Genomic DNA, 18,458 nt, shown 5'->3' with positions numbered 1-18,458 from the left:
TATAATACTCTTGAGATCGAACCTAACCATATCAGGATTAAGATCATTTGATCTAGGATCAACGGGTGATATTGAATTGAATAGATATTACGGTAAATTTTAATATATCTAATCAAAGTTCAATATCGGTCCCTTCCGATGTATACTCCATACATCCGATACTGGTAAACTTTGCCAATGCCCTGGAAAGGACATAACACTTATCCAAGGTGTAAGAATACCTATCGTTGATTATCATGTCAGTCTAAATTCAGTGAACTGACAAATTAGGGAATAAACTTTCGAACATATAATTAAGATTATATTCCACTGTGCTGACAACACTATAATCATTAACAAATTCATATGTTCTGGACTTAAATAGAATTCATACATTACATATATAATCATGAAATAAATCATGTAAACCATGCAACATAAAATGTTATTTCTGATATTTATTAATAAGTAAATCTGATTATATTGAAATGAGTTTTATTTAGGGCACAAAACCCAACATGTTGATGATATAGTTTTTGGGTCTACATCAAACCATGAAGTACAGGTATTTTTTGATCAAATGAAAAATGAGTTTGATATGAGCATGGTTGGTGAGCTTACTTTCTTTTTGGGTCTTCAAGTCAGACAAATGGAAGGAGGCACATTTGTATTACAAAGTAAGTATGCCAAGAACATTGTCAAAAAGTTTGGCCTTGAGTCGGCTAAACAGGTTAGTAATCCTATGAGCACCACTTTGAAATTAACAAAAGATGAGAATGGAGTGAAGGTTGACACTACTCTTTATCGTAGTATGATTGGTAGTTTATTGTATTTGACTGCTAGTGGTCCTGATATTAGTTATAGTGTGGGAGTTTGTGCTAGATATCAAAGTAATCATATGTAATCTCATGTATCTTCTGTAAAAAGGATTATTCGATATGTTAATAGTACTATCGACTTTAGAATCTGGTATTCTAAAGATACTAATTCTAACTTGGCTTGTTTTAGTGATGCAAATTGGGCAGGCAATGTTGATGATTGAAAAAGTACAAGTGGAGGTTGTTTCTTTCTTGGAAACAATTTGGTTTCTTGGCACAGTAAGAAACAAAATTCTATTTCCTTGTCCACTGCCGAGGCTGAGTACATTGCTGCTGATAGTTGTTGTACTCAATTGTTATGGTTGAAACAAATGTTGATTGACTATGGATTTGAATTGGGTGTTTTAACTATTTATTGTGATAAAACTAGTGCAATAAATATTTCTAAAAATCATGTTCAACATTCTCGAACAAAACACATTGATATAAGGCATCACTTTATTTGGGAACTTGTTGAAAATAAATCTTTGTAGTTAGAATATGTTGATACCGAGAAATAATTAGCTGATATTTTCATCAAGGCCCTAGACTTAAGTCGCTTTGACTCCCTTAGAAAATCATTGGGAGTTTGCATTGTTTAATCTCTCCTGTTTGACAAATCATATTTATGCTTTTGGATTATAATTAGTTAGGATCTTGTACTTATCATAAAGATTCATGTTACTTTTTATGTGTGATTGGGATTCATAATGTTCTTATACAGAGTTGAGTGTTTCTTGTTTTAGTTTCTTATCAGGCCCCTTACTGGGATAGAGCTACCCATACTGAGGTGTGAAAGCCATCTTTTGAGTAAGCTGAAACGTTGTAATTAAGAGTTATGATGAGGATGCACTACCATAGAAAATGACTACCTTCAGTATGGCGTGATAGCATCCAGTTGTGGGATCCATTTGAAAAAGGCAAAAAATAAAAATCTTACCAAGGACAATGATCCTATTTTCACTAGACACACTTATGTCTGACAAGTGAATTCAAGTGTGTAAGTCTCCTCTACTCTAATAAAAATTATCTTGATTCACATTATTTGTAATATGCCTATTTTTTTTTCAACATCTATTAAGTATGGTTGGTTTTTGAGATTCTCAATAGTTATTCTCTTTTGAAAGCATATCATGTATATTTGTCACTTGTTATGAAATTTGATTAGTTGCTTGCTCTAGAACACCTTTTTCATTATTGTACATATTTTATTTTTATGTTTCGGATCTTCAAAAATAAAAATAAAAATATTTATATATCTATATAAAGAGAGGGAGGCGTTTGTGACTTGACTTGTGGGCTAAGAAAATCTTTGTTTTGTTTGGTAAGTATCAACATTTAATCTCAATTGATTTATTTTGATAAATTACCTTTTAAATTTTTATTTCATATCATTGTATATTGTCTTGAAGGGTTTTCTTAATTGGACTATTTTTGGAAAATATCTTGGTGATTCTTGTTTGCTTTTATTTTTTTAAAAAAGAATTTTGAAAAAAAAAGAGTGGGACGGTTTTTTTTTCTTGTGTTCGCGGGCTGGTAGTTTCCTTTCTTAAGTTGGTTTCCTTTTTGCTCCTCTTACACACATTTATTTAAACCGATTTGTTTATCATTTAATCTCACCATCTTCTCTTCTACCCGATTACTCTTCCTTATTCTTCCTCTTTCAGAAATTAATGGCTAAGACTAAGCACTTAGGGCATCCAAGCAAGATGGTGGAATCCGAACCTGCCCCCTCAAATATTCCACCGGTGGCTCCAAAATTGCCTCGTGCTGCTGCAACTGCATTAAACCCAAGAGAGTCCTCGGTTCCTCAGCGTGAATCTCATACTATGAAGCCCAAGCCGAAATAGATTCCCAAACAAGTGGCTAGGAAATATGTGCGACCCATGAAATTCTGCACTTCATCGTCTTCATCGTCGAAGGGTTCTCCTCCTCGTGCTACTATTGTTGGAAATTATTTTACCAGGATCTTAGATCTACTCACAAGTATGTTGATTAACACCCTAAATATGAACTTTCTAAAACGATGAAATAAACACATATAAAGTTTAGTAAACCTTACATTGGGTGCAACAGAATAATATGACTCCTTCCGTTCAGATCTCTGACCCTTGTATCCTTTCTGTCGCAGAGTATTATCAAGATCTGAACCTGGATCTCTTTCTCTGATTCTTTAGTGCTGAAACTCCTTCTTGCTGAAAGTCTTTCTTCACGATCTTCCTCACTATGATTGAGGTATCACTTGCTGTGTGTGTGCACTACTCTAATCACTAAGTATTTCAAAATCTTAAGGAAGAAGAGAGAGAGGGAGTGGTCGGCCAAGGTAGAGAGAGAGAGGCTCAGGTTTTTCTGAATGAAAAGTGTAATTTTCCTGAAGCCTTCACTATCTATCTATAGCATTCCACTAGGGTTAGGTTTGAATTATTTGGCATTAAAATAATGAAAATATCATAGGATAATTCCTATAAAAGTGGCCGGTCATGGCAGTATGGATTTGGGCCTCACTTTTTGTAATTTTGCAGTTTTATCACTTTTGCATCTTATTTTCTCAAAAACGCCAATTTTCTAATTCAACCATTTAAATGCCAATTCTAACTATTTAAGAACTATAAATAATTATTAAATAATATTGGCATTTATCATATTTATTAATTGAACCATACAAAGTATCATAATTAACAAATATGCCCCTAATACTCTTTCTTTACAATTTCTCCCTTACTTAGTGAAAAATTCACAAATAGACATAGTCTAATTTGAGAATTATAATTGATTAATCAAAACCTATTACATGAGTCTTACAAGCAATATTATCTCGACTAGTGGGGGGACCATGGGTCTATATAACCGAGCTTCCAATAAGCAGATCAAGAATTTATTACCTAAATTCACTGACTTATTAATTCTTCGTTGAATCCACGCATAGAACTTAGAATTTCACTCTCAGTATATAGAATGCTTTATATGTTCCACCATATAGACATATCATTAGTTATCCATTGTTATAATCCTAATTTGATCAATGATCCTCTATATGAATGATCTACACTGTAAAGGGATTAGATTACCGTTACACCCTACTATGTATTTTATCCTTAAAACACTTGACCCCGTATAAATGATATTTCAGCTTATGTGAAATGAGTACTCCACCATTTATTTTCGTTTGGTCAAGCTCAAAGGAGATCATCCTTTGCTTACTATTCGCCAGATAGAAGCTATAGATTCCATGTTTATGTTAGCGCTCCCACTCAATTGCACTACCGTGTTCCCAAAATATACGTATCACCCTGACCTAAAAGTAGGCTTAACTAACAAATCAAAGAACACGAATAGCCTCCTGAGATTGAGCCTAATCATAACAGGATTAAGATCATTTGATCTAGGATCAAATAGGCGATATTGACTTGAATAGATTTTACGGTAAGTTTAATAAATCTAAGTCAAAGTTCAATATCGGTCCCTTCCGATGCATACTCCATGCATCCAACCTGAGATTTACTTTAACTAATGTTCTGGAAAGAACATAGCATTTCTCCAAATGCAAGTAAACTCTTGTTGTAGATTATCATATCAGTAAAACCCTGTGTTTGATAAATCTAGGAAACTTTATTCACATAGTCATGTTTACTTTCCAAAGAGTTGACAACACAATAAACAGGATCAAGTATGTGAAAAGGGTTTCAGATGAATTTATAAATCAAATAGACAATCAATTGATAAAGTGAACCAAAACATACACAAATGAATGAAAAATACTTCTGTTTCTTTATTGATGTTGAATAAAATAGATTACATTGAAATGGAGTTTTATTTAGCGCATAAAACCCAACAACTGCATCGCCTCCTGCTGCATCAGGTAAGGGTGTAGCTGCATCCACTCTAACAGGCCCATCCTCTCGCACTCGTGCCCAGCAAGCTTCACTCGAGATTGAACTTCGCACCAAAAGGAGCCATGACAGATTAGTTCCTGCTGTAAAGAAACTAAAGATTAATCGCCCTTCAGCTTCCTCGAGTTCTAATGAAAGAGAAGAACCAATGGAACTGTCATCTGATGATTCCGAGACCAAATCTGAGTCCTTTCATTCTGAAAAAGATCCTCCAAAAGGTCTAGGAATGTCCTCTGATAGTGAGGAAACTGACCCGGGGCCTGAAGCTCTATTTCCCAAATCGACAGCAGCCACTCCTCGTTTTGCTTTTGTAACCAAAGCCTCTAATGCTGACAAGGGAAAATAGCCCATGAAGAGCTCCAGTCCTGGTAATATTTCTCCATCTCAAGCTGTAAATTCCAGATTTTATTATCATGATAATCACGTGATTGGAATCTTTATGCTACCCGAAAGTTTGAAAGTGAGAGGAGTTATGATTTGCATGCTCATCGTGTCTATGATATTGTCAAGTTTGTGCAATATCATCATTGGGAAAATACTCTTACTGGTTTTAAAGGATATATTGATGGAATTGTCTAAGAATTTTATGCTAACTTGTTTGATGATTTTCTTGATGAGAATTTTGATTCTTTCGTAAAGTGTATGTTCGAGGACATTGGTTTTCCTTTTCTGAAAAAGATATTTCTAAGGCTTTTCAACTGCCAGAAGATGTGACAAATGCTATAATGTCTATGGATTGCCATCTGATGCTCACTGAACTCACTGGTGCACGAGTTGAATGGAAATCTGTGCAGAGTCTTTGCATTATTCATCTCACATATGCCCATGCATCACTCATGCAGTTTGCTCTTAGCAATTGACTTCCCGATTCCAAAAAAATTGTGGTGTCTCAAGATGTGGCCTCTTTTCTCTTTCGTATCACCTCGGGGCATCCATCAATCTGGCTTCTTATATCTTGGACCAGATTGTTTTATTTTGGAGAGGTAAAAAGCGTACTCATAAGCTTGTTTTTCCTAATTTAATCTATAAGATTCTTTCCTCTCAGAAGGATGTGGCCTATTCTTATGAGACACTTGAGTCTCCCCTCAATGGCACCATATTTCAACCCTCGAAGTACTTTGAGGGAGCTTTTCCCAAGCGTCCTAAGGCTGCTGTGTTGGGTTTTGTGTCCTAAATAAAACCCATTACAATCTGATTAGTTATCAATATAAGAAATTTGAAGTGATTTATGTTTGCATGATTTTTACATGCTTATGGTTTAATATGTTTTAATATATGCACAAAATCTCTTAAGTCCAGAACATATATTTATTCACAATTACAGTATTGTCAACACAGTGGAATGTGATTTTGATTATATGATTCAAAAGACTAAGTCCCTGTTTCATCAGTGTTTTGGATTTACACTGATGTGATAATCAGCGATGATGTGTACTTACACTTGGAGTAAGTGTTATGTTCTTTCCAGGACATTGGTAAAGTATACTAGTTTCGAATGTATGGAGTATACATTGGACTGGACCGATATTGAACTGTTAGGTTTCATGCCCTAAATAAAACTCAATTTCAATGTAATCTATTTTATTCAACATCAATAAAGAAACAGAAGTATTTTTCATTCATTTGTGTATGTTTTGGTTCACTTTATCAATTGCTTGTCTATTTGATTTATAAATTCATCTTAAACCCTTTTCACATACTTGATCCTGTTTATTGTGTTATCATCACATTGGAAAGTAAACATGACTACGTGAATAAAGTTTCCTAGATTTATCAGACACAGGGTTTTACTGATATGATAATCTACAACAAGAGTTTACTTGCATTTGGAGAAATGCTATGTTCTTTCCAGAACATTGGTTAAAGTAAAGCTCAGGTTGGATGCATGGAGTATGCATCGGAAGGGACCGATATTGAACTTTGACTTAGATTTAATTAAACTTACCGTAAAATCTATTCAAGTCAATATCGCCAAGTTGATCCTAGATCAAATGTTCTTAATCCTGTTATGATTAGGCTCAATCTTGAAAGGCTATTCGTGTTCTTTGATTTGTTAGTTAAGCCTACTTTTAGGTCAGGGTGATACGTACATTTTGGGAACACGGTCGTGCAATTGAGTGGGAGCGCTAGCATAAACATGGAATCTATAGCTTCTATCTGGCGAATAGTAAGCAAAGGATGATCTCCTTCGAGCTTGACCAAACGAACATAAATGGTGGAGTACTCATTTCACATAAGCTGAAATATCATTTATACGGGGTCAAGTGTTTTAAGGATAAAATACATAGTAGGGTGTTACGGTAATCTAATCCCTTTACAGTGTAGATCATTCATATAGAGGATCATTGATCACATTAGGATTATAACAATGGATAACTAATTATGCGTCTATATGGTGGAACATATAGAGCATTCTATATACTGAGAGTGCAATTCTAAGTTCTATGCGTGGATTCAACGAAGAATTAATAAGTTAGTGAATTTTAGTGCTAAATTCTTGATCTACTTATTAGAAGCTCGGTTATATAGACCCATGGTCCCCGCACTAGTTGAGATAATATTGTTTGTAAGACTCATGTAATTGGTTTTGATTAATCAATTATAATTCACAAATTAGACTATGTCTATTTGTGAAATTTTCACTAAGTAAGGGCGAAATTGTAAAGAAAGAGTTAATAGGGGTATATTTGTTAATTATGATACTTTGTATGGTTCAATTAATAAATATGATAAATGACAATATTATTTAATAATTATTTATAGTTATTAAATAGTTAGAATTGACATTTAAATGGTTGAATTAGAAAATTGGCATTTTTGAGAAAATCAGATACAAAAGTGTTAAAATTGCAAAAGCAAGGCCCAAATCCATCAAGCCATGGCCGACCACTTTTGTAGGCATTTTAAACTGATATTTTCATTATTTTAATGCTAAATAATTCAAACCTAACCCTAGTGGAATGCTATAAATAGGTAGTGAAGGCTTCAGGAAAAACACACACTTCTGAATCAGAAAAATCTGAGCCTTCTCTCTCTAGCTTGGCCGCCACCCTCTCTCTCTCTTCTTCCTTAGAATTTCGAAATTACCTTAGTGATTAGAGTAGTGCCCACACAGAGCAAGCAATACCTCAATCATAGTGAGGAAGATCGTGAAGAAAGATCATCAGCAAAGGAGCTTCAGCATCAAGGATTCAGAGAAAGAGATCCAGGTTCAGATCTTGATAATACTCTGCGACAGAAAGGATACAAGGGTTAGAGATCTGAACGGAAGGAGTCATTTAATTCCGCTGCACTCAATGTAAGGTTTCTTAAACTTTATACGTGTTTATTTCATCGTTTTAGAAAGTTCATATTTAGGATGTTAATAAACATACTTGTGAGTAGATCTAAGATCCTGGTAAAATAATTTCCAACATGAACTTGGTTAAGATATTATAAACTTACCGTTGTATCTTTCCAAGTCAATATCAATAGTTGATCTTAGATTAAAAGAGTCTAAATCCTGATATGCTTAGGCTCAACTCAGGAGTACTATTCATGTTCTTTGATTTATTAGTTAAGCCTACTTTTGGGTCAGGGTGATACGTATATTTTGGGAACACGATAGTATGATTGAGTGGGAGCGCTGAACATAAATCAAAGAACATGAATAGTACTCCTGAGTTGAGCCTATAGCTTCTACTGGTGTATGGAAGTCAAGTGATGATTCCCTTCGAGCTTAGTTAAATAGAAGTAAATGGATGAGCTCTTGTTTCAGTGACTAATTCATAGATCACTAAAATATCATTTACATGTAGCTAAGTGTTTTAAGGGGCCAAATACATTGAGGGGTGAAAACGGTAAAATTATCCCATCTCGATGTAAATCATCTATATAGAGGATCTTTGATCACATTAAGATTATAACAATGGTTAAATGAGATAGCATATCTATATCGTGAAACATATAGAATGCTCTATATAAGTCTGAGAGTGCAATTCTAAGTTCTAAGAGTGGATTCAACAAGGAATTAATAAGTAGGGATTTACTTTGTAAATTCGGTTCACTTATTGGAAGCTCAGCATCCATGGTCCCCATTCTAGTTGAGACCATACTGCTTGTAAGACTCAATAATTGATTTGTAATTAATCAATTATAATTCTAAAGTTAGACTATGTCTAACTTGTGAATTTTCACTAAGTAGGGGCGAAATTATAAAGAAAAGAGATTCTAGGTTTATTTATTAATTAAGAGACTCTATATGTCTAATTAATAATTATATTAAATGACAATATTATTTAATAATCTATTTTAGTTATTAAATAATTAGTTTTGGTATTTAAATGGTTAGAATTGGAAAATTGGCGTTTTTGAGAAAATAGAAATAAAAATTGTGAAAACTGCAAAATCCAAGTAAGACCCATTAACACCTATGGCCGACCACTTGGGTGAGGTTTTTCAATTAATATTTCCATTATTTTAATGCCAAATAATTACTAACCTAAACCTAGTAGTTGCCTATAAATAGAAAGTGATGGCTCAGTCAAAAATAAGTTTTTCAACAAGTTTTCTTCAGATTGCCTTTTTCAGAAAAACTGAGCCTTCCACTTTCTCTCTCTATAGCCGACCCTACCTCTCTCTCTTTTCCTCTTCACAATTTCGAAACCTTAGCGATAAAGTAGTGCCCACACACAGCAAGTGGTACCTCAATCATAGATTGGAAGACTGTGAAGGATCACACACAAAGAGAAGGACATTCAGGCTCAGATCTTGATAATACTCTGTGACAGAAAGGATACAAGGGTTAGAGATCTGAGTGGAAGGAGACATTATTCCGCTGCCACCAATGTAAGGTTTTTCTTAACTTTATATGTGTTTAATTATCGTTTTAGAAAGTTCATATTTAGGGTGTTAAACAACATACTTGTAAGTAGATCTAAGATCCTAGTAAAATAATATCCATCAACTGGCCTCAGAGCCATGGTAATTGATTTGCTTGCAAGAAATTTGGACTTAAATCGATTTGTTTGTGATTTGGATGGTTTCATGTTGTTCTGTGTGCTATATGATGATTGATTGATGTTTGTGAATTTTCGTAAAAAATAATTGTAATTCTGTTTCTAAAATTATTTTTATTGGATAGTTTGGAAAAAATTAAGCAATTTACATTTTTACATAACTCAATTTAGATTTTATTTGATTTAGTTATGAATTTTTGAAAATCAGAAAAATATCGGGATGATGCAACTACCCACGCGCGCGGATGAGGGGCATCCCTCGGACAACACGCGCACAGACAAGTTTTTTGTCTGAAACTGAGCGTTGCGCGCGCGGAAAGGCTGCATGCAGCCTCCTGCGCTGAGGTTTCTCGGTCAAGCATCTCCCCTAGCGCGCGCGGACAGTATGCAATGCATATTGTCCGTACAGCTCGCAAATTTTTTCGTTTTCTTCGATTTTTCATGCTATTTCATGGAATTAACTTCCGATTTTTTGTGTAGTTTTGTATTTTTATTTTTACTTTTCAATTTTCAAATCTAATTATCAGAAATAAATTAATTTGAATTTTTAAAATTAATTTTAGATATTAGTGTAATTTGATTTTGAAAAGGGAAATTTCAATTTTTGGCCTTAATAATACAAGCCATATCAAAATTTATACCCTTCCTTAATTTGTACAAATTTAGTCCACTAATTACATGAACTTCCCATTTTACCCTTTTTTTTAAAAAAAAAATAAAATAGCTAAAATCTGAAATGATCTTTCTCTCTCTTCCCTCTTCCCTCTCTCTCGTGCACCACTCTCTCTCTAGAAAAAAACTGAAAAATTAATCAAAAAATTTCCCTTTATCCGTCCCACTCTCTCGTCACTCTCTTTATTCCCTGTTGAATGGTTGTTTTCTCGGTGGGTGTTGGTGGAAAACCGAAGCACAACTCAATATCACTCAAGAATCTTACACCATTATAATGGGTAAGTTGTATTTTAAGCATTTTGTTTGACTTTATGTAGTTTAAAATTGTTATATGTGTGTTTTGTTGGAACTGCTGTTTTTTGGTCTGAAATTGTTGAAATCTGGTAGATCTGGTTTTCAGTCGAATTCTGGGTTTTCCAGTGTTATCGATGATATATCGATACTATGTCGATGGTTTGTCGATGATTACAAAAGGAAAGGTCAGTGACGACCATTATCGACGTTATGTCGACATAATGTCGACATGTTGTCGACATCATGCAACCAACATGGTATTTACTATTTGTCGACCTTTTGTCGACATTTTGTCGACAGAATGTCGACAACAAGCATTTTTCTTTTTTTTTTTAGAAGTTGTCGATATTTTGTCGACATCATGTCGACAAAATATCGATGCAAATGAAAAAAAACCGTGAATAAAACATAAACATAACATAACATTAACATGAAATAAAGTTCATTAAAAACATAACATAACATAAAAAAACATAAAAAAAAAACAGAAAATAAAGTTCATAAGAAAAAAAAACAAACATTAAATAAAACTCACCACAAGCCATAACATAAGAAATTATTTTTTTTTAAATTCTTTGGCTTGTGGGTGAGCCTTGCAATACTTGCATAATGTTCCAGGCTTCACCGGTTTACCGTTAAAGATGCCTAGTTTGCAACGACGGCATCCTTCGGGGAACCCTGGTGGTGGAGCCGGCCATACACCAGTTTTGCAAAAATGTGCTTCAAGTTGCCTGAACCTGAACTCGTTCCCACATCGTTCTCTTTCGAAAGCTCTTTGGGCGTCAAAAACTTTCTGCATTTCAGGAGTAACTATGCCAACATCAGGCTCCTGCTTCAGCTCTTCAGGAGTTAAGATGGGGAATTTGCCGTTCTTTCTTGGGGCCATATTTAGAACTTAAGAATAAGAGAAATTTTTAAGAGTAAGAGAGAAGTAGAAGACAAGAGCACTTATGAATAAGAAAGGGATTTGCTTTTATAGAGCAGTAAACATGTTGGGAATGTATGAAAATTTAATGGTCATTAAATGCGTAACTGTACAGGTAAAACGCATGAAATGGTGTATTTGTCGACTGAATGTCGATACTATGTCGACATGATGTCGACAACATGCCAATTTAGTGTCACTGCTAACACATTTGTCGATGCCATGTCGACGTCATGTCGACATGTTGTCGATAGGACACGTGTCTGACATGCAACGTGTCAGTTGGGAAGGGTTGTTGGGAACGTAGGTAAAATTTATTAACATTAAATGTGCAACCGTTGTTAATTGTCGATTGAATGTCGATGGTATGTCGATATTATGTCGATGGCGAGCATGCTTGGTGTGGTTGTCGACTGTATGTCGACACAATATCGACAATCAGTGCCCTTATTTCTGCTGTTGTGATTATCGACATTATGTCTATTGATATCGATGGGATGTCGATTTTTATTTTTTTTTGGGTGTTTTTTCCTTTACTCACCTTGTTTTTTTGGTTTGCAATTGCAGGAGACAAAGTGTTCCTTGTTGTATCGTACGATGGTGTTTGGTTATGTGAGAATTATAATTGGATCTACAAAGCAAATAGCAGCTTGACGTTGACAGTTACAACCGAGACAACCCTACAAGAACTGCGACAAATTTTATATGAAGAGTTGGAAGTTGATCCGGTAGCGTATGATTTAAAGTTGGAGATTTGTTCCTTGTACATGAAGGGAAAAATGGTTGCGCCAGAGGTTATTAAGAGAGAACGCCAACTGAGAACGTTTTTAGAGATGAGGGCAACAATGTCAAATACAGAGTTGATGCCATTATTCGTGACCAAGGTGAGAAAAGTTGGGAATTCGGAGCCTACGCCACCTACTAATCCTCTCCCTCGGAGTGTGGTAGGGTCTTGCGTTCCCGAAACAGATGTTGGGATTGGTGTGAATGAGGAGGTTCCGGCCAATTTAGAGGTTCCGACCAATTTAGAGGTTCCGACCAATGTAGGGCAAGAACAAGAAGCGACAGGATTTCATCAGTTTGAAGAGTTCGATACACCCTTCTATAATAACGATCCTATTGTAGATTTGAATATGGACGATGAACATGATTTAGCAGTCGATGAACCCGTAGCGGGACCATTGTTGAGGTTAGAGTGTGTACCGAGTAACCAAGGTACACAGCGAGAACGACAACCTCGTAGTGAAAATCGCACTACACCCGGAACTAGCAAGAGTCGACCGTGCGGGCGAAGAACATGCTCGTCATGCAACGTTCTCAACGTTCTCCTCTTTTGAAGTTTGTACCAAGTTCAAAGCTCCCATGTGGACAAAGGAAGATATAATGGAAAATCATGAGCTGACTACTTGTTTACAAAGTAAGGAAGCTGGGGTGATAGAGCTTGGTAATTTTTATGAAAACAAGGAAGAACTGAGACAAGTAGTGGGTAGGTTTGCACTTAATAACAATTTCGAGTGGATGGTGAAGAAGTCATCCCCTGATGTGTTGTACGTTACATGCAAGGCTCCAGATTGTAAATGGAGATTAAGGGGGAGGAAGAAGATGCATTCTGACAACTTTGAGGTCACTGTATTTCACAATGAACACACATGTAACTTGAATGCGAGACGTTCAGATCACCGTCAAGCAGCACCATGGGTAGTTGGCCACCTTATTAAGGGGAAGTACACCCAAGACGGAACTAAGTACAAGGCTAAAGACATACGGAGGGACATGTTTGACAACTACGGTATCAGTATGAGTTATGTGAAGGCGTGGAGGTGCAGGGAGATGGGACTTACGTATGCTAGGGGTACGCCTGAGTTTTCATACATGAAGCTTCCTGGGTACTTGTACATGCTGGAACAGAAGAATTCAGGTACCATTACTGACTTGTACTTAGAGGATGAGCGGTTCAAGTACTGTTTTATATCACTCGGTGCATGTAGAAGGGGCTTTTCTTTTTGTCGTCCTGTTTTGAGTATCGATGGCACCTTCTTGAAGACGAAGTACGGCGGTATAATGTTAGTTGCTGTGGCATACGATGCGAACAACCAATTGTTGTCGGTTGCTTATGGTATCGTTGACAGTGAGAATAACGACTCCTGGACGTATTTCTTACAGAAGTTGAGGGTAGCAATTGGCGTGGTTGAGAACTTAGTGTTTGTGTCAGATAGGCATCAAAGCATTGATCATGCTGTTGAACTCGTTTTTCCCGAAGCAGTCCACTGTGCATGCTATCACCACATTGTTATGAACGTGAACGCCAAATTCAAGACTGATGCTTTTCACAACCAAATATATAATGTTGCTTACGCATGGTCGAAGACTGAATGCGATAGAGAGTTCGAGAAGCTTAGAAAGATGAATCCGGCCATTGCTGCATATGTGGAGAGTATAGGGTTTGAGAAGTGGGCTCACCCTTATTGTTTGGGTGATAGATACAACATCATGACGAGCAACGCTGCTGAAAGCTTCAATAGTGTCACAGAAGAGTTCAGGAAATATCCAATAACTACTTTGGTTGAATTTATCAGGTTCACACTCCAATCGTGGTTCGCTGATCGCCTCGAAAATGCTGACAAATGTGCCACCCCTTTGGTCACGCTCTTTGAAAAAAACTTGGCAAAAATTCATGAAAATGCAAGGTACAGGCGCGTCCAACGAAATGGAGCCAATTTGTATAACGTTGGTAGGGGACCTAACGGTGAAAGAGGTGGTGATGTGAATCTAGTTGAAAGAACATGCACCTGCGGCGTGTTCACGTTATTGAAACTCCCTTGCCTTCATGCATGTGCCGCGGCATTGAAAACGAACACAAGTGTGTACACGCTTTGCTCACCTTATTATTCAAAAGAAACGTGGAGGAAGATTTACGATGATACCATCAATCTTGCTGGTGACGAGGATGATTGGGTTCTCCCAGAACACATCAAGAATATGAAAGTTGGGGTACCTGTGGAAAAGAAGCCTGTAGGTCGTCCAAGAAAAAGCAACGCTGGGAGAAGACGGGAGAACCGTTTCCCGTCTGGTGATAAAAAAGGTTTTGTACCACGAAACTGCAGCCGCTGTGGTAGTTCAGGCCACAACAGAGCAACATGCAAAGCCCGCATTTGAGGCGTCTTGTACGCATTCGTTGGGAAATTTGATATATTGTAATGATGCATATTTTGTCATAGTTATTTTTGTTGAGGTTGAATATTTTTCAAATATTTTAATTATTTTTAGGTTTAATAGTTATTTTTGTTGAATAATATTGATATTTTATATTTGAAACCACGAATAATTATCAAAATTTGAACGAAAAGAAAATCTATATATACATAACTGTAATGTTAATTACACAAAATATACAATGTCCCAATAATTACACATATAATCAGCCGACATTTTGGTAAAATAAATCGACACACCACCGTTGACGAAACATAGCTATCCGGTCTGGCGTCACATCGGTCAATCCACGCTGCATCATGAGATGCTCCACATACTCAATGCAATAGACGCCACAATCACCACTAAATGCAAAATAAAATGTAAAGTCAGTCTAACGTAAAACATATTTTAATACTATAGTACTTTTTTATCGCTATGTACCTGGTTGCTGACTTCGGAACTAAGTCGTGAGTGGCTCGAGTCGCGTGCATTTTTGGAAGCACCGTGATGTCACAGTTAGCTAACGCCATGATCTGGTTGTTATGTGGAAATTCCCCGGTTGCAAGGATTAGCGAGGGCAGCAGTTCTGCCCAAACCTTCAGGATGGGTTCCAAGGCGGTCCAATGACAGACGCTGGAATCACAGTCGTAGACATTAATTTTCCACAGCTCTATGTCGACTTCAACTGTGACCCAGTGCCTTGCCTCGGGAAGGTTCAGAACGAAGTAAATAAACTCGTTACCCCTCCATCTCTCAAAGACTTGGGACTGTAATTACAGAGAACAACGAAACAATTAACAAACCATAATAATCTTCCCAAACAATTAACATTTAAAATCTTACTAAAACAATACCTTATGAGCCCCTGTGCAGTAGTCCAGGATATAATCCTCCCATTTAAAGTTTTTCCTCGGACCCTTGTGGCTCGTCCATGCACTGCTCATCATGGCGGTCACGAATGTGGAGAGAATGATACCCTTCTGAGGAAATGTCAGTGGATAGTCGGTGCGTCGCCTCCTCAGCATATGCATTGCTGCATCTATATGCTGCATATAAAGGGAAATGTCAGTTAGACAAAAAAATATATTAATTGCACATAAAGTTGTAAAGTGAAGTAATATTATAAAATACTTTACTTACGTCATCTGTAAGCCATTCCTTTGGTGTGAGCATTATCCAAAAGAATCCTGGACCGTAATCACCACTTCTCAAATCCCGAAGTCGGTGGTTCAGAATGAGTCCAACACACCACTTTCGGAAAGTGGTTAACAATTTCTCATCCGGTGGCTCCAGGGGATCAAAAGTCGAAGATGGCCTATGTCTCCTCTTCATCTCCGTATAGTCACCGAACCATACAGGAGGCTTTCTCTTCCTCTTCCGACTCTTAACCACTGCAGGTTGTGCCTCTATCGACAGAATCTCACCCTGCGACTCGGTGTCATGTACATGGATAAGAGGTTGTGCCTCGATCGGAGTCGCTGGAGCTCCCTCATAAGGATCGTAATCGTCGGGGAAGACCTCATCCTCTTCTACTGGGGGTGAAGCAGCTGGTGGTGGGGTAGATGGATCTGCTGGGGCCTCCGGTGCTGAAGCTGTCGTTGGCGGACGATTCAACATGGCCAATATGTGTCTGAGCTGCTCCATAATTACGTTCTGACCACCCTTCAGCTCTACATGGCTGGTCTCGTATGCCTTCTTCAGCTCGACATGAGCAGCATACAGACCCTGAGTGTCAGCCTCGATCCTATCCAACCGAGCCACTAAATCAGTGTACTCGGCACCCCGAACGCCTGATGAAGATGGTGCACTGGGCTGAGGTTCTGAACCAGTGGCCTGAAAAAATATATATCAAAAAAATACGGTAAGCATACGATAATTCCACAATGTAACAAATATCACAAAACAAAAACAATAAAAAATAAAGACATAAAAAAAAGTTCCAAAAATTGGTACCTGAGTGTCTGTTTCCTGAGTGTCTGGGACCTGAGTCTCTGGTACCTGACTACCTGCCTCAGCCTCTGTGTCATCCACAACATCATCAACCAGGTTCTCCACACCATCGTAAGATATGGTCCTCACAAATGCCTCCTCCTCTGTCCGTGGAAGTAGCCCCTTCACCACTTCAAGATTCTGTTTATGGTTCAAAAATATCAAAATAAAACCATTTAGCATTTATTACAAGCATTTATGTTAAATAATTATTCTGAACATAAGTGAAAATCATACCCGTCTAGAAAATAATGCACTGACGTCTTTCTTCCCAATATCGCCTTTGCTCGTCCAGCTAAGCATCCTGGGGAACCGAATCCCGTGGTTCGTGCCATACCTCTTCCCAACCTCCAAAATGGCCTCGTACGCCCAATATTGTACTGCAGGTGCGAAGCCATATGCTGTGTATTTGCACTCGTGCTGAACATCCGAACTCAGCTTCTTCTCGTAGTTGGCCTTCTGTTTCAACATGTCTTTCTGAAGCGAGTGCATGAGTCTGGCGAATGAGTGCTTCCCCCAAGGAATCCGGAAGAAGAACTCGAGGTCTTCCACATATCTAAGTATGTGAGGCGTAATCAGCGCGTTTGCCTCGCGGCCCAGAAGCACTGACTCCACAAACAAGCACAAGCCGAGCTTGTACAAGTCTTCCGGGTTCTGGCAGTTTGTGAACTGAAGTTGGAGTGCTTCTGTCTTCACACTATCAGACCGGTTGAAATATCTGTTGATCAATCGGTCTGACCCCGAGCGCGCGACCTGCGCAGCCTTCTCCTCTTCTGTTGGCCCCGAGGAGAAGTCCAAACCCGTAATGAGTGCAAACTCCAGCACCCCGAATCGGACCTCCTTTCGACCAACATAAAACCTCATCCTCAACTCCTCCTGAGCATCCACTTTCATTTTGTGGAGCATCAGCTGGTGAAATAACACCGAGGAGAAGGTCAAGGGTACGGCATTCCAGAAGCTGCCGAAACGGCTTTCCTTCGCCGTGTTATTAAGGTTGAACTCCTCAAACCGAGCTTTGATTTTTGCAAAAATTCCAGTGCCCCTATATGTGACGCGGCCAGTAAAATGCTCGGGTGCTGGAATGATGAGTCTGGGAGCCATCTGAAAAAACAAAAAACAAATCAATACAACTGCCAAAAAAATTAAAAAATGGTCGACATAACATCGACATCATGTCGATATTCTGTCGACATTATCAAACAGTAAGTAAACAAAAAATTTGGTCGACAAACAGTCGATATACTGTCGACATGTTGTTGACATTATCACAAAAACAGTAACAAAATAACTTTGTGGATAACATATCGACAACCTGTCGACATCCTGTTGACATGTTGTCGACATTATGACAAAAACAGTAACAAAATAACTTTGTGGACAGCATATCGACAAACTGTCGACATCCTGTCGACATACAAATATATTTGCAGAAAACAACAATCGTCGACATAAGGTCGACATCATGTCGACATGCCATCGACATTATCAAACATATATCAACAAAATAACAATGGTCGACAAGATATCGACATAAGGTCGATATGCTATCGACATTATAGACCTCCACTTTTATTCCAAAAAAGGTCGACATCCTATCGACATACCAAGGATATCCTATCGACATACACTAACAACACAGACTCAAACACTTTCAATCTTG

The 18,458-nt window shown here is 37.5% G+C and overlaps 1 protein-coding gene across 1 annotated transcript; it reads right to left on the bottom strand.

Moving 5' to 3' along the window:
• Positions 1 to 14,948: 14,948 nt before the first annotated feature.
• Positions 14,949 to 18,025, bottom strand: LOC115713385 (uncharacterized). The gene is made up of 6 exons (XM_061114177.1): positions 17,036 to 18,025; positions 16,763 to 16,939; positions 15,950 to 16,642; positions 15,664 to 15,855; positions 15,251 to 15,576; positions 14,949 to 15,171 (listed from the first exon to the last, which is right to left on the bottom strand). The coding sequence occupies exons 1-6, from the start codon at positions 17,897 to 17,899 to the stop codon at positions 15,033 to 15,035; spliced, it is 2,391 nt and encodes a 796-aa protein (XP_060970160.1). The 5' UTR covers positions 17,900 to 18,025; the 3' UTR covers positions 14,949 to 15,032.
• Between the last annotated feature and the right edge of the window lie 433 nt (positions 18,026 to 18,458).

The sequence above is a fragment of the Cannabis sativa genome, chromosome 4, assembly GCF_029168945.1.
Source record: "Cannabis sativa cultivar Pink pepper isolate KNU-18-1 chromosome 4, ASM2916894v1, whole genome shotgun sequence".
Classification (NCBI taxonomy): Eukaryota; Viridiplantae; Streptophyta; class Magnoliopsida; order Rosales; family Cannabaceae; genus Cannabis; species Cannabis sativa.
The sequence above is the reverse complement of the archived record's forward strand: the minus strand, read 5'-3'. Positions and strand labels throughout refer to the sequence as shown.